The 26,759-nt window shown below is 40.2% G+C and overlaps 3 protein-coding genes across 3 annotated transcripts in view; 2 read left to right on the top strand and 1 right to left on the bottom strand.

Annotated features, from left to right (window-relative positions):
• The first annotated feature begins 1,606 nt into the window (after positions 1-1,606).
• On the top strand, positions 1,607-7,961 carry LOC134664963 (COP9 signalosome complex subunit 5-like). Its single transcript, XM_063521694.1, has 6 exons — positions 1,607-1,861; positions 1,940-2,043; positions 2,125-2,255; positions 5,051-5,245; positions 6,112-6,379; positions 6,981-7,961. The coding sequence occupies exons 1-6, from the start codon at positions 1,707-1,709 to the stop codon at positions 7,178-7,180; spliced, it is 1,053 nt and encodes a 350-aa protein (XP_063377764.1). The 5' UTR covers positions 1,607-1,706; the 3' UTR covers positions 7,181-7,961.
• Positions 7,962-8,312: 351 nt separating this feature from the next.
• Positions 8,313-10,642, top strand: LOC134665497 (COP9 signalosome complex subunit 5-like). Its single transcript, XM_063522472.1, has 3 exons — positions 8,313-8,327; positions 8,793-9,060; positions 9,662-10,642. The coding sequence occupies exons 1-3, from the start codon at positions 8,313-8,315 to the stop codon at positions 9,859-9,861; spliced, it is 483 nt and encodes a 160-aa protein (XP_063378542.1). The 3' UTR covers positions 9,862-10,642.
• A 3,316-nt stretch (positions 10,643-13,958) lies between these two features.
• Positions 13,959-26,759, bottom strand: part of LOC134665013 (AP-1 complex subunit gamma-1) — a 57,148-nt gene continuing 44,347 nt past the window's right edge. Inside the window, exons 7-20 of the mRNA XM_063521783.1 lie at positions 26,450-26,545; positions 25,638-25,817; positions 24,863-25,009; positions 21,195-21,413; positions 20,882-21,040; positions 20,327-20,414; positions 19,444-19,591; positions 19,115-19,201; positions 18,453-18,585; positions 17,701-17,808; positions 16,680-16,821; positions 15,406-15,563; positions 14,784-14,876; positions 13,959-14,081 (exon numbers count right to left, since the gene is read on the bottom strand). Of these exons, the coding sequence (XP_063377853.1) occupies positions 13,980-14,081; positions 14,784-14,876; positions 15,406-15,563; positions 16,680-16,821; positions 17,701-17,808; positions 18,453-18,585; positions 19,115-19,201; positions 19,444-19,591; positions 20,327-20,414; positions 20,882-21,040; positions 21,195-21,413; positions 24,863-25,009; positions 25,638-25,817; positions 26,450-26,545 (1,860 nt within the window). The 3' untranslated portion in view covers positions 13,959-13,979. The remainder of the gene's footprint in view (positions 14,082-14,783; positions 14,877-15,405; positions 15,564-16,679; positions 16,822-17,700; positions 17,809-18,452; positions 18,586-19,114; positions 19,202-19,443; positions 19,592-20,326; positions 20,415-20,881; positions 21,041-21,194; positions 21,414-24,862; positions 25,010-25,637; positions 25,818-26,449; positions 26,546-26,759) is intronic.

The following is a 26,759-nucleotide window of genomic DNA, read 5'->3' as shown; positions in this document are numbered from 1 at the left end:
TTATTTTCAGAATGGTTACGTAAGTTACAGCCAAAAAGATCACCGAAGAGCAACTGATAAATATCAAATAAGTAGGTATGATATTTCATACACAAAGTCAAGTTCCCAGAAACTCATGGGCTCAGGGAGCCAACGGTAACCGAACAATCCGAAGAATGTAATTCTAGAAAACTAGAAAGAGATGGGTAGGTACAGATCTTGTGACGCAATAATTTAAATAATGAAATTACTTTCTAGGTAGAATGAGATGAGCCATGTCGGTAGAAAAAGGCAGGAAATTCAAAATTTGTATGGATGATAGATTGTTCGTGCCTACATTTGTCAAATTTGCCGCCTTTTTCTACTGACAAAGCTGGCTTGCCAAAGTACAAATTCAAAAGTCTAGTGGGGGGCACATTCTCCGCAACATACTAGGTTGTTGTAGATATTTGCACAAATATAACTTTTTCACTTTCTTTTGCGATATTAAGGAAAGAGTTACATGACGAAATATATATTTGGTACCATAGATATAATATACTTAAAGATTACGTCTAAGCGAGCTGTCACTGGGACCACTTTTTTTAGTGTACGATTAATAATGTGGAACCACCTTGCTGTAGCCATATCGATAAACTATCGACATTTCTTGCAATTTTAATTTTACTTCAAAGGATACCTAAAATGAATTTTCGTTTATCGATATATAACATGATTAAAATCGACTATTCACATCCCTAAAAGCTCACACATATACGTTTTTACGCACACATACACAACTTGGTTCCACCCAAGTTCCACCACAGAATAATTAATAGTACTACCGTACAGAAAGGAAACTTCCTACAAAACATAGAAGTAGCATCCTATAGAAGTGGTATACGCGTGCCTCTGTGAGGGACAAAACATACGCAAATGCGACACTGTGATTGGTCGAATTCATTTGTTGCCCACCATTATCAATACTAAAAAAAAGGTGGGGAACAAATAAAATGTGAGACTGTGACAAGGACAAACAATAATAGCGCTTTCGCTGCTACTCCTACTGAAAGATACATAAGACTATCCCGTTCTGTCTGTTATACCCACCACTCATGCCCAATCCAGTTTAATACTAGATTCATGCTACAAAACCGAAGTTTGACAGCGGTTCAGGGTCGAATCATGCTGTCCCTTTCTAATATATGGCACTATCCCTTTCGGCTATTTAGGGTTGTCAAAAATCAAGTGATTATCTTATCTGTGGTCGTGCACGCAAAAGGAAGTCAAGTGGTGCCAACCCTAATAATTGTCAGAACAATGCTGAGCCGAGCGGAGCCGAGTTTGACCGAAGTCAGGAGTTTCGCACCCCTGGTTCCACCTAAAACGGGGACACCTTGATTTGAAGTCCATCTTATCAACAGTATGGTTGTCCTTTTTTGACCAACGGCATTTTTAAAAGAGCAAGGAGAGAGAAATGATACAGTTGCTGCGCCGTCAAAGAGGACAGACAACGTTGGGGCCTTGATTGGTACATTGTGGACGCACCCAACAATGTAAACTTGAGTGTTTAAACCAATGTCTTGAACAGTATCGGTTATGCTGTCAAATTTAGAAAAAAGCTATCTGTCGTTTATTCCAGTGCTTTGTCGTAAAAAAGTGGCCACTATTTTACTTTAATAAACATAAATATTGATATCTTCATAAGTATTTAAAGCTAGGTATAAAAATAATTGAAGTCATCAACGATGGCTTCCACAAGCTCCGATAATCAATCCACAATTGCGCAGAAAACATGGGTAATGGCCAACAGCATCGAAACGGTGTCCAGTGTTGACGAAATATACCGCTACGATAAGAAGCAACAGCAGGACATCCTTGCCGCTAAACCATGGGAAAAAGAGTAAGTTTCCACTCCATTTTCATGTAAAATAAACGAATAAGAAGTATCCTAGAATTACTTATAATGTTCTATTTGCAGCCCGCATTTCTTCAAAGATATCAAGATCTCTGCTTTAGCTCTCTTGAAAATGGTGATGCACGCTCGCTCCGGCGGGACTCTAGAAGTTATGGGGCTTTTATTAGGTAAGACAGTCAGAATACTTGCTTTTAATGAACTCCTTCATGATTAGTTGGGTTTCTAAGGTTATATTTTTTTTGTTGCAGGCAAAGTAGATGCAAATACTATGCTAGTGATGGACTCATTTGCTTTGCCTGTCGAGGGCACGGAGACTCGCGTCAACGCGCAGGCACAGGCTTATGAATATATGACAGCTTACATAGAGGCAGCTAAACAGGTAATCAACTAAGGCATATTTAATTGCTCCAATAATTGTGTTTACTCATTTTAGAATTTTTTTGTTAATAAGGTTGATAATGTTATCCCAAATAATTAGGTTTGTTAGCTGCCATAGCATTAATATGATTGATTAGCTTGGCTCGGTCTTACAATATTATTTAGGCACATAATATATTAAGAACATAGAGGTACAATGACATAGAGATGACACGGGGGAGGGGCCAAACGACCGAACAAGATGCACTTATGGAAATTTCAGTAGGAGTAGCAGAGAAAGTGGTATTAGTGCTTGTCCTTTTCAGTCTCACTTTTTGTTTGTTCCCCACCAAAAATTTAGTATGGTTTATGGTGGGCAGCAAATAGATATGAGCGCCGATAGGCATTTAGCCGGCGGCGGCGCGCCGGTCAAAATCGGTCGGCGGCGGCGGCGAATCGGCGGCGTGGCCTTGAAACACCTTTGATTAATGAAAAAAGAATTAGAACCAAAATATTACCGAAAATACATATTTTTGCTGTAAGAAAGTTATAAAATAAGTGCATTTTTCTATTTCAAGCAATATTTATTGAATAAAGGTACGAAATTGTTTTATATAGTATAAACGATATCGCGCAGCATCAGAGGCGGTCTTAATCTTGGCGAGGCCCTCGCCGGAAGATCTTTGCGTGGCCCTTATCTTTTGTGGTAAGTAAGAAGTAGCGGATTGACTGTATCAGGGAAACGTCTGGTCGACAGTCCAAAGAGCCGAAGTGAAGAAAATCAAGGTCCGTCATTAACCAATATCGACCCAATAAACCGATTTATGGCCAAGGCCGAGCTCCACCTAACACCGAAGACCTGATTCCGACGCCTTCGACGCCGTTACAACTGAGCTTCTGAAAGCGGGAGGCAAACCTGCACTGAAGGAGCTCCAGAACATCTTTAACGCCGTTCTCTTCGATGGGAGAACTCCAGAGGTATGGAGTAGGAGTGCTGTCGTGCTGTTCTTCAAAAAGGGAAATAAGGCCCTATTGAAGAACTACCGACCCATTTAGCTCCTAAGCCACATCTACAAGCTGTTTTCGAGGGTCATCACGAACCGCCTAGCACGAAGACTCGACGAATTTCAGCCACCGGAGCAGGCCGGATTTCGAGGAGGATACGGCACCATATACCACATCTTCACAGTGCGGCAGATTATACAGAAGACTGAGGAGTATAATCGGCCTCTGTGCTTAGCATTTGTGGACTATGAGAAAGCCTTTGACTCCATTGAAATCTGGGCTGTTCTGGATTCCCTGCAGCGATGCCAAGTCGACTGGCGATATATCCAAGTGTTGAGATATCTGTACAACGCAGCTACCATGTCTGTCCAAGTCTAAAACCAGCAGACTAAGCCTATTCCCATGCATCGTGGCGTGAGACAAGGGGATGTGATTTCCCCCAAATTGTTCACAAATGCATTGGAGGATATATTATGTTTAAAACGCTCGACTGGAAGGAACATGGTATCAATATTAATGGCGAGTACATCTCACACTTGCGATTTGCGGACGACATCGTCATCATGGCTGAGACGTTGCAGGATTTAGAGCATATGCTGACCTGTCTAGCTGATTCTTCTCAACGGAAAGGTCTCCGGATGAATTTTTACAAAACAAAAGTTATGTTCAACGAACGTGTTGCTCCGGGACCTATTGCAGTACAAGAGGCTGTTCCCGAGGTTGTTCAGGAATACGTCTACCTCGGGCAAATACTGCAGCTAGGAAGGAACAACTTCGAGAAAGAGTCGAATAGAAGGCTACAGCTGGGCTGGGCAGCATATGGGAAGCTTAGTCGAGTCTTCACGTCATCAATCCCACAGAGTCTGAAGACAAATTAAAGTCTTCAATCAGTGCGTCCTACCCGTGATAACATACGGAGCCGAAAGTTGAACACTCACGGTAGGACTGGTCCATAAATTTAAAGTCGCTCAGCGAGCTATGGAAAGGGCTATGCTCGGAGTCTCTCTGAGGGATCGTATTCGAAATGAAGTCATCCGTCAGAGAACTAAAGTCGTCGACATATCCCACTGGATTAGCAAGCTGAAGTGGCAGTAGGCCGGTCATATTAGCCGTAGAACCGATAACCGTTGGGGTAGACGAGTTCTCGAGTGGAGACCGCGCATCGCCAAACGTAGCGTAGGACGCCCGCAGACTAGATGGAGCGATGACCTTCGCAAGGCGGCTGGCAAGAACTGGAACAGAGTTGCCGCAAATAACGCAAATCGTGCTCAATGGCGTGCAATAAGAGAGGCCTATGTCCAACAGTGGACAAGAGTAGGCTGATGATGATGATGATCGAAATTTTTGATTTTTTTGGATCTAAAATACCTTTTGAATGTCTATAAGCTATTCAGACTAGCCCCGTTAAAGATCTAAACTACATAAAATATATATCATCTGTGATTCTGAAAGTAGTAGTATCTACAAGGTCACGCCGATGCCACGCCGATAGCGCTACGTCGGCGGCGGCGGCGCGAAAATTTTGTCGGCGGCGGCGGCGCGCCGGCGCGGCGCTCATATCTAGCAGCAAATAACCCGACCGAATTACGTAGATTGTTTTTGGTATGTTGTCAGGAATGTTAAAACGTGTTTTTAATATTGTCGCCTTGCATATCTTTTGTCCCTCACGGAGGCACGCGTATAGCTCATCTATGTAATACTAGGTCTATGATTAAGAAACAAATTTATGGCACTACATGTTTGTATTATATGCATATGATACTTTGGAGTTATGTAACAGTACCACATTAAAAACATGTATTTTGTTCCCAGGTTGGCCGCCATGAAAATGCCATTGGTTGGTACCACAGCCACCCTGGCTACGGGTGCTGGCTGTCCGGCATCGATGTCTCCACTCAAATGCTCAACCAGAACTTCCAGGAACCATTTGTGGCCATTGTCATTGATCCCGTCAGAACTATCTCGGCCGGCAAGGTCTGCCTTGGCGCTTTTAGGACATATCCGAAGGTAGGTTACCAAGTAATGACTTACAAGTATTTCATTATACTTATCACTGATGATAAGGGTGTCAGAAATTATGCAAAATTGAACCGTATCACTTTGAAACAAAGTTCAAAATCACATGACAAACGTCTGACTTTTAAAGGCACTTACTTCAATCTTGAAATATCAAATCTGCAATTTTAAAAATTCCAATATGTACTTGGTAGGTGCCAGTGGTGGTTGTATAGTTTTATTATGTGCACACTTATTTTCCTACTGATAATAATAGTACATTATTGTCGAGGCTCGGAAGTAGCTACTTGCAGGCTGAGGATTCGTTTTAAACGGACGACCTTGGGAGTCCGTTTAATTGAATCCGAAGCCAGCAAGTAGCCTTCCAGCCGAGTCATATATAGTGCTTTTCTCAAAAATGGTGCAAGAAATATAAATATCATAGAAATATTTTACAAAAGCAACGTTCTTACGTATATATTTTCACAGAAAAAAGCCCTTGCCGCCTTTTTATTTTTTTAATAAAAAAATAGAAGTGTATTTTTCTGGCAAAAATACGCCAACCTATTTGAGACAGCTAAATAGTCGAAGTACTAATCATCTGTTTGGCTGTTTAATGGGCCTGTGCCTTCATTTGATATGGTCATTTCAACTTTTAAAAAGTTTGGATCTCGTCAAATAATGGAATTTGTATGCAACATTGCAGTCCCAAAATCGAGACTGCAATGTTTTTAACTTTTTAATTTTTGACCGACCATAAACTACGCGCTCCGCGACCTATTTTTTAGATGGCAAAGTCGACTTTGCTGTCCATTTTTGAGAAAAGCAATTTACAGACAATTTGCAAATGTATTCAAATCTACATATTTTGTTTATAGGGCTACAAACCAGCTAATGAAGAACCCTCAGAATACCAGACCATCCCGCTCAACAAAATTGAAGACTTTGGTGTCCATTGCAAGCAATACTACTCCCTGGAAGTGTCCTACTTCAAGTCTTCTCTGGACCGGAGACTGCTGGACTCTCTGTGGAACAAGTATTGGGTCAACACACTTAGCAGTTCAAGTCTGATTACCAACGCTGACTACACAACGGGACAGATCTTTGATTTATCGGATAAGTTGGAACAGAGTGAAGTGTGCTTGGGTAAGAACTAAAAATGTGCAAATATTCGTGAGGATCTACGGCGAACCACGTTCAGCGTGTTGCCTCTTTGTTGCACTTGTAAATTCGTAGTTATGTGACAGGAATGCAACACGTCGAACGTCGTTCGCAGTAGGCCCTCTGTTCGTCAATGTGTTTGGTATAGGTAAATTAAACACAGACAGCGAAATATCAATACCAAGATCAGGATGGTATTGTATGACCAAGCAACTTTCAAAAGAAGTATTCCGTTACTTCTTTGATTGTTGTGTTTCACAGGAAACTTATCTCCCATCAGACCCGGAAACATATCATCCCATACCCAAAACATATCATCTTTGCGTCTCTGTGTCTGATCTTGTTTTAACCTTTTGAACGCCACAGATTGACGTCAACGCGAAATTGTGACAACGTCGCCAAAGACGGCATTTGACGTCGATAGTTTTTTGATGAAAATCTACTGAAAAACACCCCACTTTTAGGTTGGCTATTATTTATTCATAAAACTAAATTTTACCCCCGTGGCGTCAGTGGCACGGCAAATGGATGCGCCGCTTGGCGTTCATAGGTCAAATAAGTCTTCAAAAAACACTTCTTGTGCCAGGTCGCGGCGGCTTCATAGTGCCCGGCGCGGACCCCCACGAGAAGCGCACGGAGGACAAGCTCGGCAAGGCCACGAAGGACGCGTGCAAGACCACTATCGAGGTCATACACGGGCTGATGGCGCAGATGATCAAGGACCGCCTGTTCAACGGCGTCAGCGGCCGGCCCGGCCCTGCCACGCCCATGATTGAGGACTCCTAGTGTACCATATAAGATACTTAACTAAAATAATATGTCAGCGTTGAAGTGGAGGGAGATTTCTTCACTGCTACACCAGAGGGCCTAGCCAAGTGACAATCGCTGAGACGTCAATCGAAAGTGTAATAATAAATGGAAATGATGACGTGCATTTTTGTTGTAAGGTAGTTGGTACTGGTGCTCGACGCGGTCCTAGTACTTGTCATCTTGAAACTAGTCTTTGTCATTAGAGGTGACAGCCGGGTGTCATGCATCTATTGGGCATTAGCTTGTGGAGCACTAGTACCTCCTACTAGTACCACCCTTTCATCCCGATACGTTTTTCTTTTCTATTGGCGTTTGTCGATTGGCTTGGTCCCCAGCGCGAAAATCATAACCAATTTTCGTTTTTTTTTCTCTGCGCGCATAAATACCTACCACAAACTTCTGAACGTGATTGCTGTCAAGGCGTTCAGATATTTATGATCATCCCTTGACTGTTGTGGTGTATTGATCTATGTATCTCTTTGTTGCACCTGTATATTATTTTTATTGTACACACAGAAAGTTGCAAAAGTACACACCGACTTTATGAATGAAATTAATTCATAAAGTGGGTATGCACATTTTCAGCTTGCTGTATATTTGTCCAGTGTCTGTAATATTGACGTTGGGAATATTCAAGTTAAATAACTTTGATATACTTACAGGTTGATTGAATATTTCCAAAGTTAATTATAAACATTCTAGTGTATAAATATTATTGTGATTTTTGTAACAAAAACTTATAATAAATATGGAAAAATTACAAACCGGTTTTTGAATAAAACAAGATGTTGATTATATAAACATTTTCAAATATTTATTAACCAATTTACATAAAATCATTATAATCATATATGTACATCTTTCACATAGCTTTAGTTATACACAAAATCATAACATCTCACGTCGTGGAGGGCCTTCTATTTAATCAGATATAATAAAATAAGCACCAAATTACATTTTATAAACTTTTGCCAAGCTCTGTTTATGTATTGGGAAATAATACCTATATGTATAATTATACTCCATGATTATAGTAAAACGAACCGCGGAACTCGTCCATCTGTTACAATTCAAATAATTATTATCTTAGCTAACTATTTCATTCATAATGTGCCGGTTAGGGGTTAATCATAAACATAAATAGGAAAAATAAAAATTAATACTAGTGCCTACTTAACGTTAAAATATCCCAAGAGAACCAAAACGGGAATATAAAATGTGAATGCTATCCATAATGCGTAGTTTCGATTACAAGCCATCTTATTTACAATATCCCGAATATAAAATCCTCTGCGTGGCTTACAAAACAACTAGTCTAACCTAACCCAACGAATCTCATACACGATCTACTCTTAAATAACAAAATGCATCGGGAACTCGCAGCACTAAACTAGGCCTTAGGGCCGATTTAGACGGCGCGCGAACTCTCATGCGATTTTAGTTACATTGCGGACTGTGGATTATGTTCAATTCAACCGACCAATCAAAACCCGCAATGGTATGAAAGTCGACTTTGCTGTCCATTTTTGAGAAAAGCAATTTACAGACAATTTGCAAATGTATTCAAATCTACATATTTTGTTTATAGGGCTACAAACCAGCTAATGAAGAACCCTCAGAATACCAGACCATCCCGCTCAACAAAATTGAAGACTTTGGTGTCCATTGCAAGCAATACTACTCCCTGGAAGTGTCCTACTTCAAGTCTTCTCTGGACCGGAGACTGCTGGACTCTCTGTGGAACAAGTATTGGGTCAACACACTTAGCAGTTCAAGTCTGATTACCAACGCTGACTACACAACGGGACAGATCTTTGATTTATCGGATAAGTTGGAACAGAGTGAAGTGTGCTTGGGTAAGAACTAAAAATGTGCAAATATTCGTGAGGATCTACGGCGAACCACGTTCAGCGTGTTGCCTCTTTGTTGCACTTGTAAATTCGTAGTTATGTGACAGGAATGCAACACGTCGAACGTCGTTCGCAGTAGGCCCTCTGTTCGTCAATGTGTTTGGTATAGGTAAATTAAACACAGACAGCGAAATATCAATACCAAGATCAGGATGGTATTGTATGACCAAGCAACTTTCAAAAGAAGTATTCCGTTACTTCTTTGATTGTTGTGTTTCACAGGAAACTTATCTCCCATCAGACCCGGAAACATATCATCCCATACCCAAAACATATCATCTTTGCGTCTCTGTGTCTGATCTTGTTTTAACCTTTTGAACGCCACAGATTGACGTCAACGCGAAATTGTGACAACGTCGCCAAAGACGGCATTTGACGTCGATAGTTTTTTGATGAAAATCTACTGAAAAACACCCCACTTTTAGGTTGGCTATTATTTATTCATAAAACTAAATTTTACCCCCGTGGCGTCAGTGGCACGGCAAATGGATGCGCCGCTTGGCGTTCATAGGTCAAATAAGTCTTCAAAAAACACTTCTTGTGCCAGGTCGCGGCGGCTTCATAGTGCCCGGCGCGGACCCCCACGAGAAGCGCACGGAGGACAAGCTCGGCAAGGCCACGAAGGACGCGTGCAAGACCACTATCGAGGTCATACACGGGCTGATGGCGCAGATGATCAAGGACCGCCTGTTCAACGGCGTCAGCGGCCGGCCCGGCCCTGCCACGCCCATGATTGAGGACTCCTAGTGTACCATATAAGATACTTAACTAAAATAATATGTCAGCGTTGAAGTGGAGGGAGATTTCTTCACTGCTACACCAGAGGGCCTAGCCAAGTGACAATCGCTGAGACGTCAATCGAAAGTGTAATAATAAATGGAAATGATGACGTGCATTTTTGTTGTAAGGTAGTTGGTACTGGTGCTCGACGCGGTCCTAGTACTTGTCATCTTGAAACTAGTCTTTGTCATTAGAGGTGACAGCCGGGTGTCATGCATCTATTGGGCATTAGCTTGTGGAGCACTAGTACCTCCTACTAGTACCACCCTTTCATCCCGATACGTTTTTCTTTTCTATTGGCGTTTGTCGATTGGCTTGGTCCCCAGCGCGAAAATCATAACCAATTTTCGTTTTTTTTTCTCTGCGCGCATAAATACCTACCACAAACTTCTGAACGTGATTGCTGTCAAGGCGTTCAGATATTTATGATCATCCCTTGACTGTTGTGGTGTATTGATCTATGTATCTCTTTGTTGCACCTGTATATTATTTTTATTGTACACACAGAAAGTTGCAAAAGTACACACCGACTTTATGAATGAAATTAATTCATAAAGTGGGTATGCACATTTTCAGCTTGCTGTATATTTGTCCAGTGTCTGTAATATTGACGTTGGGAATATTCAAGTTAAATAACTTTGATATACTTACAGGTTGATTGAATATTTCCAAAGTTAATTATAAACATTCTAGTGTATAAATATTATTGTGATTTTTGTAACAAAAACTTATAATAAATATGGAAAAATTACAAACCGGTTTTTGAATAAAACAAGATGTTGATTATATAAACATTTTCAAATATTTATTAACCAATTTACATAAAATCATTATAATCATATATGTACATCTTTCACATAGCTTTAGTTATACACAAAATCATAACATCTCACGTCGTGGAGGGCCTTCTATTTAATCAGATATAATAAAATAAGCACCAAATTACATTTTATAAACTTTTGCCAAGCTCTGTTTATGTATTGGGAAATAATACCTATATGTATAATTATACTCCATGATTATAGTAAAACGAACCGCGGAACTCGTCCATCTGTTACAATTCAAATAATTATTATCTTAGCTAACTATTTCATTCATAATGTGCCGGTTAGGGGTTAATCATAAACATAAATAGGAAAAATAAAAATTAATACTAGTGCCTACTTAACGTTAAAATATCCCAAGAGAACCAAAACGGGAATATAAAATGTGAATGCTATCCATAATGCGTAGTTTCGATTACAAGCCATCTTATTTACAATATCCCGAATATAAAATCCTCTGCGTGGCTTACAAAACAACTAGTCTAACCTAACCCAACGAATCTCATACACGATCTACTCTTAAATAACAAAATGCATCGGGAACTCGCAGCACTAAACTAGGCCTTAGGGCCGATTTAGACGGCGCGCGAACTCTCATGCGATTTTAGTTACATTGCGGACTGTGGATTATGTTCAATTCAACCGACCAATCAAAACCCGCAATGGTATGAAACTCGCATACGAGTTCGCGCATCGTGTAAATCAGCCCTAGGATGATATTCCATCTGTCCAACATCTTGGCCCAATGTGTACTTGCGTCTCACATTTTGCTTAATGAGAGAGACGTAATACACATTGGGTAAAGAAATTGGACAGGTGGAATATCACCCTTACACAACGTATTCTATACTTCAATAAATAAACAGGCGTGCGTAATTTTAAATCAATGACTAAGTTTTTATCGAAGGGATATTTTAACACGTATCCTAAGTGCTGTATCACACGTAAATTATCTTAGTAGTTGGATTTAAGTACATTTTAGAGTCCCCGTTATCACACTGCATGTTTTAACACACAGATGGGCTAATACACATTCGTCACATGTACCTACAATATATTTGATAAATAACAATATAAGCAGCGAATCTGTAAAGGCATTGCGTTGCATCCGTAAGTAGTTCAGACTGGGATACATCAGTTTGAGATTTTACTAATACTGACAAAGTCTGACCATAAAAAAAATCTTTTATTTAAATCAATGATTACATAAGTGATGGAATTTTTTTTTATCAATGCGGGGAAATCCGTCCAAGAGTGCATTTTTTCAACTGTTCATCACAGAGAATGTTATCGTTCCTTTAACCGCGTACCTAGTGATGTTCGAATTTCTCCCGCAGACGGATTTGGCCGCACTAACCAGTCATTCGCATTCGGTGTGGTATGGGCAGTATCGACAACACTGCACGTCCTAATCGCCTAGTTCATATTTTCACATTTAACAACGATTCCAGTTCCTTACCAAAACCATAGATTTATACAGACCTAAGGATAGTCTTACTTTACTTAAAAATTGGAATGTTAAAAATCTCAAGTCAATTACAAATTAGACATATTTTACAAACGGGAGCTTAGAAACAGTCAACGTTTTTTTGTTTTAACGAATTATATTTTACTGTATTTATATTTATTTACCGTTTGCAACATAATGTCTATTTGCGTCTTCATATTTATAATGAGCAAGTATGCCTCAAATACTTTCATCCCGACTTAAAAATCATATCAGTTCACTGGAAATGTTCTTGCTAATGATTGTCTAAAACCTCACTAACTCTCGGATATGTACAAGCGACTGTCGTTCTTACATCAAGGCAATACGGTTCTAATCATCATTTACAGAACTACATATTACGCAGGCCTAGTGAAGTCAGTCTTTAGCGAGAAATAATAGGCTAAAGAAATCGTATAAGCTGCCGCGAGAGATGTAAATAATCTTCAAAACTAAGTGTTTTTTTTAATATTTAATTTAATAGCAACAACCTTTTAATTCAATCAACCGATGTTGACAGCACGTCATTAGTAGGTATCGTCTTGGGTCGTCCCATTCGTTTTTCGTCAAGTTCTTAGATTAGTCCTATTCTGCTTTCGTCACTCATGCTACATTCGTCACAATCGTCGGTGGCTTTCAATGTAGAATGAGTGACGAAAGCAGAATAGGACTAATTTAAGAACTTGACGAAAAACGAATGGGACGACCCAAGACGATACCCATTAGTAAAGTAGTATTCAGAATTATGTACGTAAACTGACAATAGTTAGAAAATATATTCATGAAAAAAAGTATACATGAGAAATAGACGCTTTTGAGGTTCATAGAAATTATATGTTTATCGTGTTGTAAATGGAATGAAACAGTTTAGATGAGAAAAGAGTATGAATACCAAAAAGCTGTTAAATGAGTCATACGCCAATGTCAGTTTCGTCGTAACTCTGGATATAACTATGCTGTATGTTCCTATGTGCAGATACTGAGGGTGCTTGTAAAATGTCATTATAGGGGACTTTCAGACATATTGATACGTTTTGTACGATTGATTAATACAGGGCTTTATGTACGTTAATATTACCGTTTTGATAACAAGTTAAAATTTATCAAAGACTAATTGTGGAATTAGTAACAAACATACTTATTTTTAATGTCATTTTATCCTCGTTTTTTTGAGTTTCGCCGTTTGCCTCTATGGTTTGAGCCCAGTTTGATGTTAGACGGTTACCCCTTGATCCTACTTGCACTGCCATCCTGTATTGCGATGTGTTTTTGCGTTGCGATTTGTCCCATTCACTGTATCATATCACCCTTTCCTATTAATCTGTCGTAATAAATTTTCGCGATGGAGGGTCGGTTGCACCAGACCGTCTGTCACCGTTAAAGCGTCCACTAAAATTTATTGCATGGGAAATATGATAGTTACGTGATCAGGCCACTAATCGTGGTCGGTGCAACTGGCCCTAATCACCGCACGGAACAACTCGATCTCTAAAAACGTGTTTCGCCCGATTGCGCGTGTTTGTCTCAAACGAGCTACGTCCTTGGGTTCATCCACATATTACGTTTTGAAAAAGTGTGACAAGGATGGGGAAAAAAACGAAATTTAGTGTGATGTAATGGATGACCCCTTTACAGATTGAGCCGCTTCGTGTGGTACCTAAGTTCTCGCTCGTACTGCGTGTGTTGTGTAGTCGGGGTCGGGCCATTGTATTGTGGTCGCCGCTACCCCGGCGCGGCGCCGGCGGGCGCTGGGGGCCGGGCGGGCTGCGCGCGCGTCAGTTGAACAGGTCGGCGGGGAAGGCGTTCACCTCCGCCTGCTCCAGCACGGGGCCGCCTTCGCACACGTACGACACTCGTATCCTGAGCCGGAGCGGCGTCTGAAATAAACAATAACAGATATTTTAAGCTTTGGTTTCCTAGTATAGCAGTCCCGTCATACCGGGTGTGGCCTGTAATACGAGCAAAAAATTAAACTGTAGGCTGTACTCCTCATACTGACCAACATTTCTTCAACAACTTTTAAAAATAACTTGTGGTTTGATTTCTAATACACTTTAAAGTTTATTCTAAGACGCAATGTATTGCGAATTTTGTTATGTTTAAGGCGTGACAAGCAACGACAATCACAATGATATGGCGTGGCGATGGCGTCCATTGCAGATAATATTTATTTTGTATGAAAAATAGGGAGTCTAAATACTTCATCATTTTTAAAAGTTGTTGAACAAAAGTGTCACCGTTTGAGGAGTATACAATCTATGTTTTAATTATTTGCTCATGTTACAGGCCACACCCGGTATAGCGGCCGTAATACAGCGGTGAACTGACGTCACTAGAACGTTGTCTATCTAAACAAAATGGCGCGGTTTCTTAGAGAGTCGTGATTGAAAGAATAGTAAGAAAGTAATATTATCAGAGCTTAACCCATCGAATCTCAGCCGTAGACGACGTCAAAAGCCTCTCGTGGAACTTAGATTTAACTTTTTTGCTGTCGATATGGAGTATGGGAGTCGTCGGGTTAAAAGTTAACCTACTTTTTTTATTAAAGAGTAAATTTTAATTCAATTTTTGTATCTTACCCGGGACGGATTATTGATTTTGAGGACCTGAGTGATTTCTCCCTGCGGTGGCAGCACCGTGCCCGACGGCGACATCATGTCAAGCTGTAACGTCTGCGAACAATATTTATGATTAAAATGAGTGTAATAATGATAATTTCAATAAAAATACTACGCTAATGTAAACAATACTTTCCAGCCTTACTTGAAAAGAAAACAATGCTTTTCTTAATGTCGGTAAAATTGTAATAAAGTAAAATCGTTAGCAGCATACGTGACGTCCACAGCGTGATGTCATGAACTCATAATAAAAAGCTAATAGGCCATGTCGCACCTTTGCATTGGGCCAACAAACTAGCTTGCGAGGGATCGATCGACGGATGGACGGCGCGCTGCGCATCGCTGCCAGTGTCGAGTGATAGACTCGGACTGCTGTTTTCACAGGCCGCTTGGGCTTAAGTTTTGAAGGCGTTTTTGTTATTGTCGTAGTTCGTGTTATTACACGGAACCCTAGACAAATTAATTAAAAAAAAATATTTATAGTTAACTTCAGTTCGGATGTGTAATCAGATTTGTTGACCTAAGTCCATCCAATGATATTGAATCTCAGGTGACGTTTCAATAGATGAATGAACGGACGTACCCTGGGCACGGCGGCCTGGAACAGGAAGTCAGTGAGCGGCTCGAGGCGCGAGCTGCGCGCGCGCATGGTGAGCGTGACGCAGTGCGCCGCGCCGCGCTCCGCCTCCAGCACCACCACCAGCCCGGCCTTGTCCAGCGCCGGTACTATCAGGGAGGGTTCTGTGGAGGAATATAATGGATATTATAGTTGCGTAAATTGTTGTATAATGAATATTTCAGTTAGAAATGTAACACTAATAAAAAATACGAAATTATACAATACCAAGTCTCAAGTTGCACAACTTGTAAAACATTAATTTTTTAACCTGCTAAGGCTCGTCCAGTGAAATTCGGTCTTTAATGTAGGCAATAGAATAGAGTAAATTTTGCTTCGTTTGAAACGAAGCAAAGGGGCCATCCATTAATTACATCACACGTTTAGGGGGAGGGAGGGGGTCAATAAAATGTTACATATTGTGACATGGGGGAGGGGGGAGACACAAACTTTGTGACGTCACTTTAACTTCATCAGTAACCGAAAATTTATTTAAATTATTTTATTCGCTGTACATTTAAATAACAAGTTTTTAAAACGATAATCGTTTTTATTCGTTTAATTTTCTTTCCTAAGCAGGTTTGGGTTATAAAGATACTAATATTTATATCGTCAAAAAATATGTTGATAAAATATTAATAATAGGTTTAGGTACTTACTTAATTCGATTTGGCGATTTCGTAGAAAAAAATGTGACGTCACACTAGGGGGGAGGGGTTTGCCAAATGTGACCAAGTGTGACAAGGAGGGGGGGGTGGGGTCAAAAAACCTAGAAATTCGTGTGACGTAATTAATGGATGACCCCAAAGTCTATTCCGTTCTATCGAATTCAATAAGTACTATAAGGGCTGATTTAGACGGCGCGCGTACTCGCATGCCATTTTAGTTGCGTTTGCGGACATTGCGGACTGTTGGTTACGTCCAATTTAATCGACCGATCAAAACCCTAAGATGAGACCGTGAATCATACGACGATAATATAATATACTACAGCATTGTGTCGTTATTCATTAAAAGTAAGCGCCTAGCGTGGTACGGGCATGTGATGCGGGAATTAACAGGAGGGGAAAAGGTGGATGGACTGTGTGACAAATGATATGAAACAAACGCGAGTGAATTATGAGATGACGGGCGAGAGGTGTGAGATGTATGCTGCGCCGACCCAAGTGAATGGGACTTGTCCCATGCCCTTGGGCAAGAGAATGATGATGATGATCATTGTTGTCGTTATATAAACATACGTGAAATGACAGGCTGTGGCGCGGCGAACAGTCCGTCGAGCAGCAGGCTGGCGTTGTTGGCCGCGTTGTTGTTGAGCGCCGGCGGCGGCGCGGCCGCAGGGCTGCTGGTCAGCTCTAGCCCACTTAACAAGTCCAGGATATCCTGAGGAAAACAGTATCCATAAAAAATAATGCCTGCTTGGAACTTAAGTTTTATATCCCAGTACAATATTCAATCTGCTCAATATTATTATCATTACTATAGGTACCAAACTTTGGGATTTGTTGTCAAGCGGATCCTTGGCAAAATGCCGGGATAACGCGAGGAAGAAGATGTATCAAACCAGATAATTGATGGGCCGATCGAGCTGCCATTTCATCTTAGATTTTAGTATCTTATATATAAACCTAATATTCTAAATATTAATTATGCAATACGTAAGTTCAGTTGCAGATTTAATGCAATAAAACAACCTCTTCCTATTAATTATTAATGTTAAAAAGAATCTTTTTTCATTCTTTCATTTGAAAACTAAATTCAGCAGTAAAACATTTGATAGTTGAAAATATATTAGTTTATTTTATGTATAGAGTGTATAGAGATGTTATTTAAAATAATATTCAATTGAAATTTTATCCACAATGTGTCATTCTATTAACCTGTTTGTTAAAATTATGTTACAAGCACATCAGTGTTAACCATTAGAACTATTAATTGGAATTTTAATATCTGTGTTAACCGTACTATGGATTTGAAGAATAACTTTTGTTTGAACTGTTTAGACGACAATGGTTTCACTCACTTGCAATTTTAGTCACTATTGGCGACATGTTTCGGGCCCGTTGGGGGTGCTTCCTCAGGCGCTCGTGCTCGCGTCGGCTGCACTTCGTGCACTGAGCGCGCCGCCCGCCTCCGGGGGGCCCCAATAGCGACTAAAATTTCAAGTGAACGAAACCGTTGTCGTCTAAACAGTTTAAAATATGTCTCACAAAAGTTTAATTTTGAACTTTTGTTTGAGTTTAATATTATAGTTGAGCTTACATTAGTGTTGGTGTTGTTATTGTTGTTGTTCGCCGCGATGTCGGTGCGGTGCTCGGCGTCGCCGTTCGTCAGCGGCTCCGACCCAATGATCAAATCCAGGAGGGCGTCCTACATATTAGAAAATAAAATTAGATAAGTGTTCCGTGAACAAAGTTTTGCACGGAACACTAAAAATTATATTAATCTTACGAGTATTAATTGTATGATATACTGATTCTTGAGCAAAATTGCATGGTTTATAAATGAAATTAGACTTTGTTGAATAGTGTTTTAGTTTCATAACTGTAAATTGAAAATGGTGCCAATTTTTTTTTTCCTTAAAACATTTAATAATAAACGAACAATTTTGCTATTTACAAATTTTAACACTGACAAAGAACCAGTACAGTTTCAGTTTGCCAATTTTTATAAATCATCTCATTTATTCGTGACAAACTATAACATACACAAGTAAAGAACAACAAAGAAAGTTAAACATACAACATTTTAAAAATTACAAAAGTCTCTTCTATTCATTATTAATATATTGTCGCAAAATAAATGCTTATGTAGATGCCTCTACAATCTATGCCACGTGACTTTCATACCTTTGATGGTTTGTAACGAGAGGTATACTTGAATATCTCCTTGTTCGCTTGTGATTGATACAACTGATTATACCATCGCCCACACTGTTAACTGTACGTCGCTGGACCTTATGCCTTTTGTAATAATGTCCACCGATGTACAGTTAGGAGTGTTGGTGTGTGTACCTGGTGGTTGTCCTGCGCTTGGGGCTCCGCTGCCGGCTCGGGCTCGGGCTCGGCGTCGTCGCGCGCGCGCGCGGAGGGCGCCTCCATGGGCGGCATGCGCTCCAGTAAGGCGGGCCGCAGGTGCGCGTATTGTCTGTATGATAAAATCACATTAGTTAACCCATGTTTACTTTGATAGTTAATTTAACTGAACGATACACCATTAGAGCGGTTTCACACTACGTCCGCTCCGAACCCGTAAAAATATGGTCCATAGTAGCCGTAGAAGTATTTCTTTGGTAAGTTACGTACCGCACACGTTGAATGACGGAAAGAATTCGGTTGACGGAGATCGTATTAGTGCGTAACTTACCATGTAAATAGTTCTACGGTCTACGGCTACTACGGACCATATTTTTACGGGTTCGGATCGGAAGTAGTGCGAAACCGCCCTTACTAATCGAATTTCTAATCCAAACCTTACAACTGCAATGTGCAAACTCGTTTGACCCTTTGACCGCCAAAGGCATCAACTAACTAACAATATTAACCTTCGTGTATTCCGATAAGGTTCACAATGACGCACCGCACTCAATAAACGTGGCGTTTAATGGGTTAATAAAAACAGAAAAAATAAATAACTAAAGATTATTTTTTTCCATATAAATAATTAATATGTATACCTGTATAGTTGAGATAGCTCCACTCCTCTCTGTTGCAACTCGATGTGAATGTGAGATCCGAACGTGTCGATTATCACTCGGATTTTACTGTAACAAAAATAACAAATATTAATACTTGAAATTTTGTTATCTATCCGCAAGGAAATCCTTAGGATTACTATCAGAACCAAACACCTCTTATTAAAATATTGAGCAACAACATGACAGTTTAGTTACTTAACTCACGAACGGAATTACAATTTGAACGCATCTTTGAAATTTAAAATGGTGCCACTGACTCTACACTTTCTGCATAGAATTAAACGTCAAAATATAACTAAAATACTTACTCCTGACTAGGCTGGCTGGTGAACCTGGTCGACAGCTTAGCTAACGACAGCAGCAAGAACTCCTTAGTGGTGATGGAAAGTTGAGTCGACCAAAGCAGCTTCTGGTAGATGTCGATCACGTACTCCTCGCGCGGACGCTCGAAGTCGTCTGTACAAAACAATTTAGATTTATGCAGGGTGATTTTTTTAAATATTTATCAGTATCTTGACTATCTTGAGAGGTGAATTTGTTGATCAACTTTTACTATGGAAACAAACTCCGAAAACGCATTAAAATTTGCTGTCTCACATTTTGGCGAATCATATGTCAATGTTTTCTATTTTTACGCAATATCTGGTTTGGCTTTAGAGTAATTTCTGCTTTTCTTCACGTAGCACGTCTCCTTGACTTACTCACACAATACTAAATAGAAGCGGACAAATTACTCTAGTTCTAAAGAAGATGTCGCTTAGGTAAACATTCATACACTGCCTACACTTTTTATCAACACTATTAAGTATTAACTCAGCAAAACAAGGGAACTCAGCAAGTCTCATCATCATCTCAGCCATAAGACGTCCACTGCTGAACATAGGCCTCCCCCTTGGACCTCCATTCGTACCGGTTGGAAGCGACCCTCATCCAGTGTCTTCCGGCGGCCTTAGCAAGGTCGTCCGTCCATCTTGTGGGTGGACGTCCTACGCTGCGCTTGCTAGTCCGTGGTCTCCACTCGAGCACTTTTCGACCCCATCGGCCATCTTCTCTGCGCGCAATGTGGCCTGCCCATTGCCACTTCAGCTTGCTAATCCGGTAGGCTATGTCGGTGACTTTAGTTCAGCAAAATTCTAGATTCAATCAATCAAAATCAACTGAAACATCCACGCAAAAGTTGGTACGACTCACCTACGCCGTCATCGTCAACCATGGAAATAGCATTGCTGGCTTCCGACACCAACAGATCGCCGTATTCTCCTATTGTCCATGTTGCCACCTGAAATAATAAATAAACAGAACGCACTTATATATCTTCAATTGATATTTTATATACCTATACTACACGATAACAGTAAACAATATTCATGAAAATGCAAAATATAAAACAAAGTATGTAATAATAATAAGAGTTGTAGGCGGCCTGTACTGGAAGCAAGGAACTGTAATTTTAAAAATATGTAGACGTAATAAAATTTTACTAGTGACATCTTCCGTTTGACGGAGTACTTAGTACTTTTTAGTAACAAAGACTATGATAAAAACATACAATACGTACTAACGCATACTATGATGACTTGATGAGGTTATGTCCTATGCTTAAGAAGCAGGTTTCAACCGTAACTGCATATAGGCTACTTGCATCATTCACTAACCCGGGGATAAACGGTTAGACCTGGAGTTACCATAGTTACCAGTACCATTTGACACTTGGTTTAACAGTTTAATCCTGGGAGTTTGTTTTACCTGCACCAGCGGCTGCTTGTCGGAGGAGTCGCCGTTGACGGCGGAGCGCTCGAGGGAGCTCCAGAGCCGCATGGCCGCGTAGGCCTGCCGCTCGGCCGGGGCCGACGAGATGATCTGGATGGTGCTTGAAACGGTGTCGTCTCGGAGGTAGTTGCCCGCCTGGTGGAAAAATAAGTTAATTATTAAAACAATATATATTATAATTTGGTGCAATTCTAAACGTTAAAGGTGGGTTGCACCACACAACATGGCGCTGGAGCAGTGCGCCTTGCACTCCGTCTCCAGGACACGAGCAGCTCCATCCTGCTCTCACCTTGAGGAACACCTTGAACAGCGTGTCCAGGTGCCACTTGTTGGTGGGCGCGTATCTCTCGGCGGCCAGCAGCATGGCGCTGGAGCAGTGCGCCTTAAACTCGGGCTCCGAGCGCTCCAGGAACACGAGGAGCTCCTTCATCATGCTGCGGATGTTCTGCTGGTTCACGAGCGCGAAGGACAACTCCATGGCGCGCCGCCGGATGGAGATGTCGGGGTCCTGGAAGGTAACAAGTTACATTAGCGTGATGTTGCAATTCGAAAATTCTGGAGACAAACTTGTCTTTTTGATAAACAATAGAAAAGATCACTAGAAGGAACATATTTACAGACAAACATGTTCATTCACAGAAAATCATAGTCAAAGTGACAAAAGTCGGGTCATTGGATACAGAGAACTTAAAGCTTTGCGAGAAGACCTGTTAAATACTAGCGATGTGACGAGTCCACTTTTTTTCAATTCGAATCATTCGAATCGATTCGGCTACTGATCCGAGTTGAAATTCGAACTGACTCGACTCGACGGTTTGCGTGGTTCGCGACAAGGTCACGGGCCGCGGAGCCGCAAACGAGTCAAGCGGCAGTTGTTGTAAACAGAACCTTCAGGGCACCGAATTAAGGTTTATTTTTCAATGGCTATACTAGCAGTGAACTCGGGATGGCGAATCAAGCGGCAGTTGTTGTAAAAAGAACCTTCGGGCTACGGAATTAAGGTTTATTTTTGAATGGTCATAGTACCAGTCAACTCGGATTGAGACAGCGAATCAAGCGGCAGTTGTTGTAAAAAGAACCTTCGGGCTATCGAATTAAGGTTTATTTTTGAATGGCCTTAGCGTAGCGTTGACTCGGCTCGGAGAGTTGGCGAATTGGCGATTCATGCGGATCGGATACCAAGTTAGTCAGTTTAGTGGCCGAGTTGATTCGAATTGCCAATAGTCTTGATTCGAATCAACTCATCTGTAGGTTGATTCGGATTATTCGAATCAGATAACTCGACTCGCCCATCGCTATTAAATACGCTCACTGCATATACCGCTGCTCTTTGATGCACCTCTTACGTCAATCGCAGAGTATGTGCAGGAATACGTTTACACAAAGTCCCTACTCCCTGCCCCGCTGCCGTAGCGACAAATTGTAAATAGCAAATAGCCACATTGCTCGCCTTACATATAATGTTGCTCAACATCATCAACATGTTAAGCGAAGTCCGGCAATGTCGCTGAAGACGCGTGTCGTGGGACAGTCCCTAATCTATCCGTGGCTTTAGTACAACAGTTGTCATTTTTTTGAGTCACAATGTAAGTATATTGTAGATGATATTACTGGAGTCAGTTACGGATCGCTGCCATATATGACCCAAAATTTTTTTATTAAGCTATGAGCTTCATCACATATGATCTCTGAGTAATTCTAAGCATTTCTAGCCTCGGAGGCGATAAGAAGCGTGCGTCTAGTCGAGGAGGGCGGGGTACAAAGATGGCCGCCACCCGTCATCATTCAAAAAAATCTGTTCTGGTCTTGGTGGCTACTAGAGCAAGTTTGGTATCATTTTCGTATAAACCGAAGACGTAGAATTCATTGCTGATATTTGTTTTGTTCAGTTTCATAGTAATTTTGCAAGAAAAACGTAAAAAGATAAAAATTTGGGATGGAGGTTTTTGCTTTGAGAGCTAATAACTTTTGTATAGTGGCCAAAAGTGTCATACAAAAAATACTGTAATAAAGCGCAATTCATGCAGCTTCTAAACATATACATGTTTAGTAATATCCTACTACTAAAAGATGGTGAAAAAATTATTAAATGACCGCAGCGCGGGTAGTTGGACTCTCGCTAGGCGGCATTTACCTTACAAAATGGTCGAGTACGAGTATCTACGTAGGTAACTATGCTTACTTTGCTAGATTTTATGATGACGAATAAAATTCTTTCTGTATATTTAATGTCCGCAGTTTCCAGTACACAGACATAATTCTGGTATAGGTTAAAAAATAGACACAGGTATCCCCATGTCTAAAGAGGAGGGCGGCTCGCTTAACAAATAAGATCATGTACAACCGCAATTTCAGGTTGGGTTAGGTTAGGTTCCTTAGTTACCTTTTATCCCTCAGAGCAGAAAATAGAAGCCCCGCGAGGCGGGGCTTCGTTGGTTTGTCACCAAGTCATACTTGCATAACCTATATTAGTATGACAAATATACATAGCTGTTATGATTTCTAAATGTAAGCTCTCCGCATAATAGTTATTTGTTTTACAAGGGTAGCGGTTCGAAAAATGGAATCTTGAGCGTTGTAAGGGTTTCAAAGAACGCGGGTTAAACAAAATTTGCCGCCTAGTGAAACACAGATTTTTTCACCACACCAACCTGAAGCAAATATTAAATGTAAAATATCAAACAAAATCAAACCAAATCAAATCCAAATGAATGTTATGTGCAGGTTGAAGTTATTTATTAAAAACAACAAGTAAGTACCTATAAAATTACTTAAAGTGAGTTATAGCATGAAAATTATCGTGAAAATAAATATTTTGCCTCTTCCTAAGTAGTACAATTTCTCTCATAAATAGTGTTTTAATATTATCAGCAAAAATAAGAGCGCTATTTTATTAGAATAATTTCATTTATAATAGTTATTTCTCGGACCCAATTTTGGACCCGGGTATATCCTTAAACTACGTTCAAAAGAGAGGTATGGGCACTGTAAATGTCATCTCGCTTTGTGTGGTAGGGCACAGCACAGCGGATGTCATTCCAGATCTATCCGAGCAGAGCCCAACTGGGGAAGTACGTACTTACCTCAACCTTACAGAAAACACCGGTCAAATAACACTAGGCCCCACTCAAATCGTTGCAAGTGCATTAAAATTAAAGTGCATAAAATTATGTCTGTATGATGAATTATGTCTGGATGAAAGTATTTTATTCGTCATCATAAAATCTAGCAAAGTAAGCATACCTACGTAGATACTCGTACTCGATCATTTTGTAAGATAAACGACGGTCCGCAAGATAAACGAAAGTCCAACTACCCGCGCTGCGGTCATTTAATAATTTTTTCACCATCTTTTTGCAGTAGGATATTACTCAACGTGTATATGTTTAGAATCTGCATGAATTACGCTTTATTATAGTATTTTTTATATGATATTTTTGGCTACTATACAAAAGTTATTAGCTCTCAAAGCAAATATCTCCATCCTAAATTTTCATCTTTTTACGTTTTTCTTGCAAAATTACTATGAAGCTGAAAAAAACAAATATCAGCAATGAATTCTATGTCTTCGGTTTATACGAAAATGATACCAAACTTGCCCTAGTAGCCACCAGGACCAGAACAGATTTTTAGTGTTCCGTACAAAACTTTGTTTACGGAACACTTATGGGATCACTTCGGTCTTGTAAATCAGTTAAATACGTTTTTCTCAGAGACCGTTTGACATAGATACCTAAAATTTGGAACAGTTATAGCAATTACCACCACTCATATTGTAAATAAGTCAAAACTGTTTATTTTGAATGATGACGGGTGGCGGCCATCTTTGTACCCCCCTCCCCTTATGGCCTCCCAGGCTTGAAATGCTTAGAATTACTCAAAGATCATATGTGATGAAGCTCATAGCTTAATAAAATGTTTTTGGGTCAATTTTATAACTGACTCCGCTATATATACCTTCAAACATTCCAGAATGGTGGTCCGATGCCGCTGCACGGCCGACGTGTCGACATGCACCGTCCTCAGCAGCGTGTTCAGCGCCACGTATCTGATGTTCTTGTCGTTGTTCAGAAGGAATCTTCCGAGGATGTTCACCGCGAGGACCTGTGGACATGTATTACAAGTTTATTAACTCATTCACTGCCAAAAACACGTATGTGTGTTCATTTTGTACTGGAAACGGGGTATCCAGCCCCGAAAGTGTTAATATTTTGATGACAAGAAAATACTATGAAAATATTGCAATTCAGGTACAACGATGAGATATTATCTGTCAATTGTGTCCTTGATCTATATATCCCGTACAAACGTGCATTTTGTCGATCAACTGTAAGTAGATTTTCTTTTTTTGTGGCAAAGGCATAACATGCGTTTGTACGAGTCAGACCAGTGGAATGCTTTAATTTGTGAAATGGGCCAGGAAAATTCCTAAGTTCTCTATTCCATGCCATTCATTTAGGTTAGCACAACTGTTCGAGCGATGAGCGAAGATGAGCCAGTAGCACAGATTGCAAAATAACCTGCGTAGAAGTAACAGATTTGATCTGAATATTGTCTTCGGTTACCACGACAGTTACTCATGAAATAAAACTATTGAAACGGATTATATCGCGTATGTATGTTATAATACATACTACATCCCGACGTTTCGAACCCTTTACAGCGTTCGTGGTCAACGAGTAGAAAAATTGTACTGTGCAAAAACTACCTACTAATTGATAATATTACGAACCCGTAGACTGCTCTCGGACTTGATATCCATGATGGACAGCACGGTCTCGTAGAGGATGGTGTTGCCCACGTTTTTGCTGGTCTCCGTGTTGGTGGCCACTTGGGCTAGGATGTCGTTCATGGCCTCGGACGCTTCCGCGTCGTTCTTGCCCAGTATCCGGAGGAGGCGGAGGATTTTAACCTGGAAGAAATATTAATTTATAATACTCTGTTATGTAATGTTATTTCATATAATCACATAAATGATGGCTTTAGATAAACAGTTCAGCTCTTATCAAAAGCTAACTGAATTTTGTAATATGTACCAAATCCATACTAATATTATAAAGGCGAAAGTGTCTGTCTGTTACCTCTTCACGCTTAAGCCGCTGAAATTTTTAGTTGAAATTTGGTATAGAGATAGTTTGAGTCCCGAGGACCGACATAGGATAGTTTTTATGTCGGAAATCATCCCTGAAGAGAGTGCAAAGGGGGGTGGAATTGAAAGAGTTAAATGAATTACCTAATATTTGAAGTAAGCAATGCGCGAATTGAATGATTGCTATTAGCATTATTCAGGCACTATACCTACTTTAGCTGCTATCACTAATTCCACGCAGACTAAGTCACGGGCAAAAGCGAGTTAATTCATAAACTAACATGTGAACTACAATATCATTATTACGTTATTAAATAGTTGTATATCATCGGAATAATCTTCACCCAAAAAGTCAATAAACTAGCTCTAGAGCTATTAGATAATCCTGTGATAGCACCTGTAAACGGTGTTGGAGCAACTTAATTATTTACATCGTAATTATACCACTTTATTACCTGAAGGAAGGGGTCCGAGACGCCACTGACGTCATGCTCGGGCGAGTAACCGGCCAGTATCAAATTCTTCAGTATCCGTACCAGGTTCGGAACGATCTACAAGCAAATACACACCTTAATATCATATTGATAAAGTATTCTTTGGCGCACACAGAAAGATTATACGAAGCGAAAAGAAAAGAAATCAGCCAATTTAAGTATGCGAATTTTCTAAATACTGGATGAAAAATAAAGTTTAAATACTTTCAAACAACAATTTTACAGTACAGGGCAAATTACAATGAACATCTTTACAACAAATTTCAACTGA

The sequence above is a fragment of the Cydia fagiglandana genome, chromosome 6 (assembly GCF_963556715.1).
Source record: "Cydia fagiglandana chromosome 6, ilCydFagi1.1, whole genome shotgun sequence".
In the NCBI taxonomy this organism is placed as follows: Eukaryota; Metazoa; Arthropoda; class Insecta; order Lepidoptera; family Tortricidae; genus Cydia; species Cydia fagiglandana.
The sequence above is the reverse complement of the archived record's forward strand: the minus strand, read 5'-3'. Positions and strand labels throughout refer to the sequence as shown.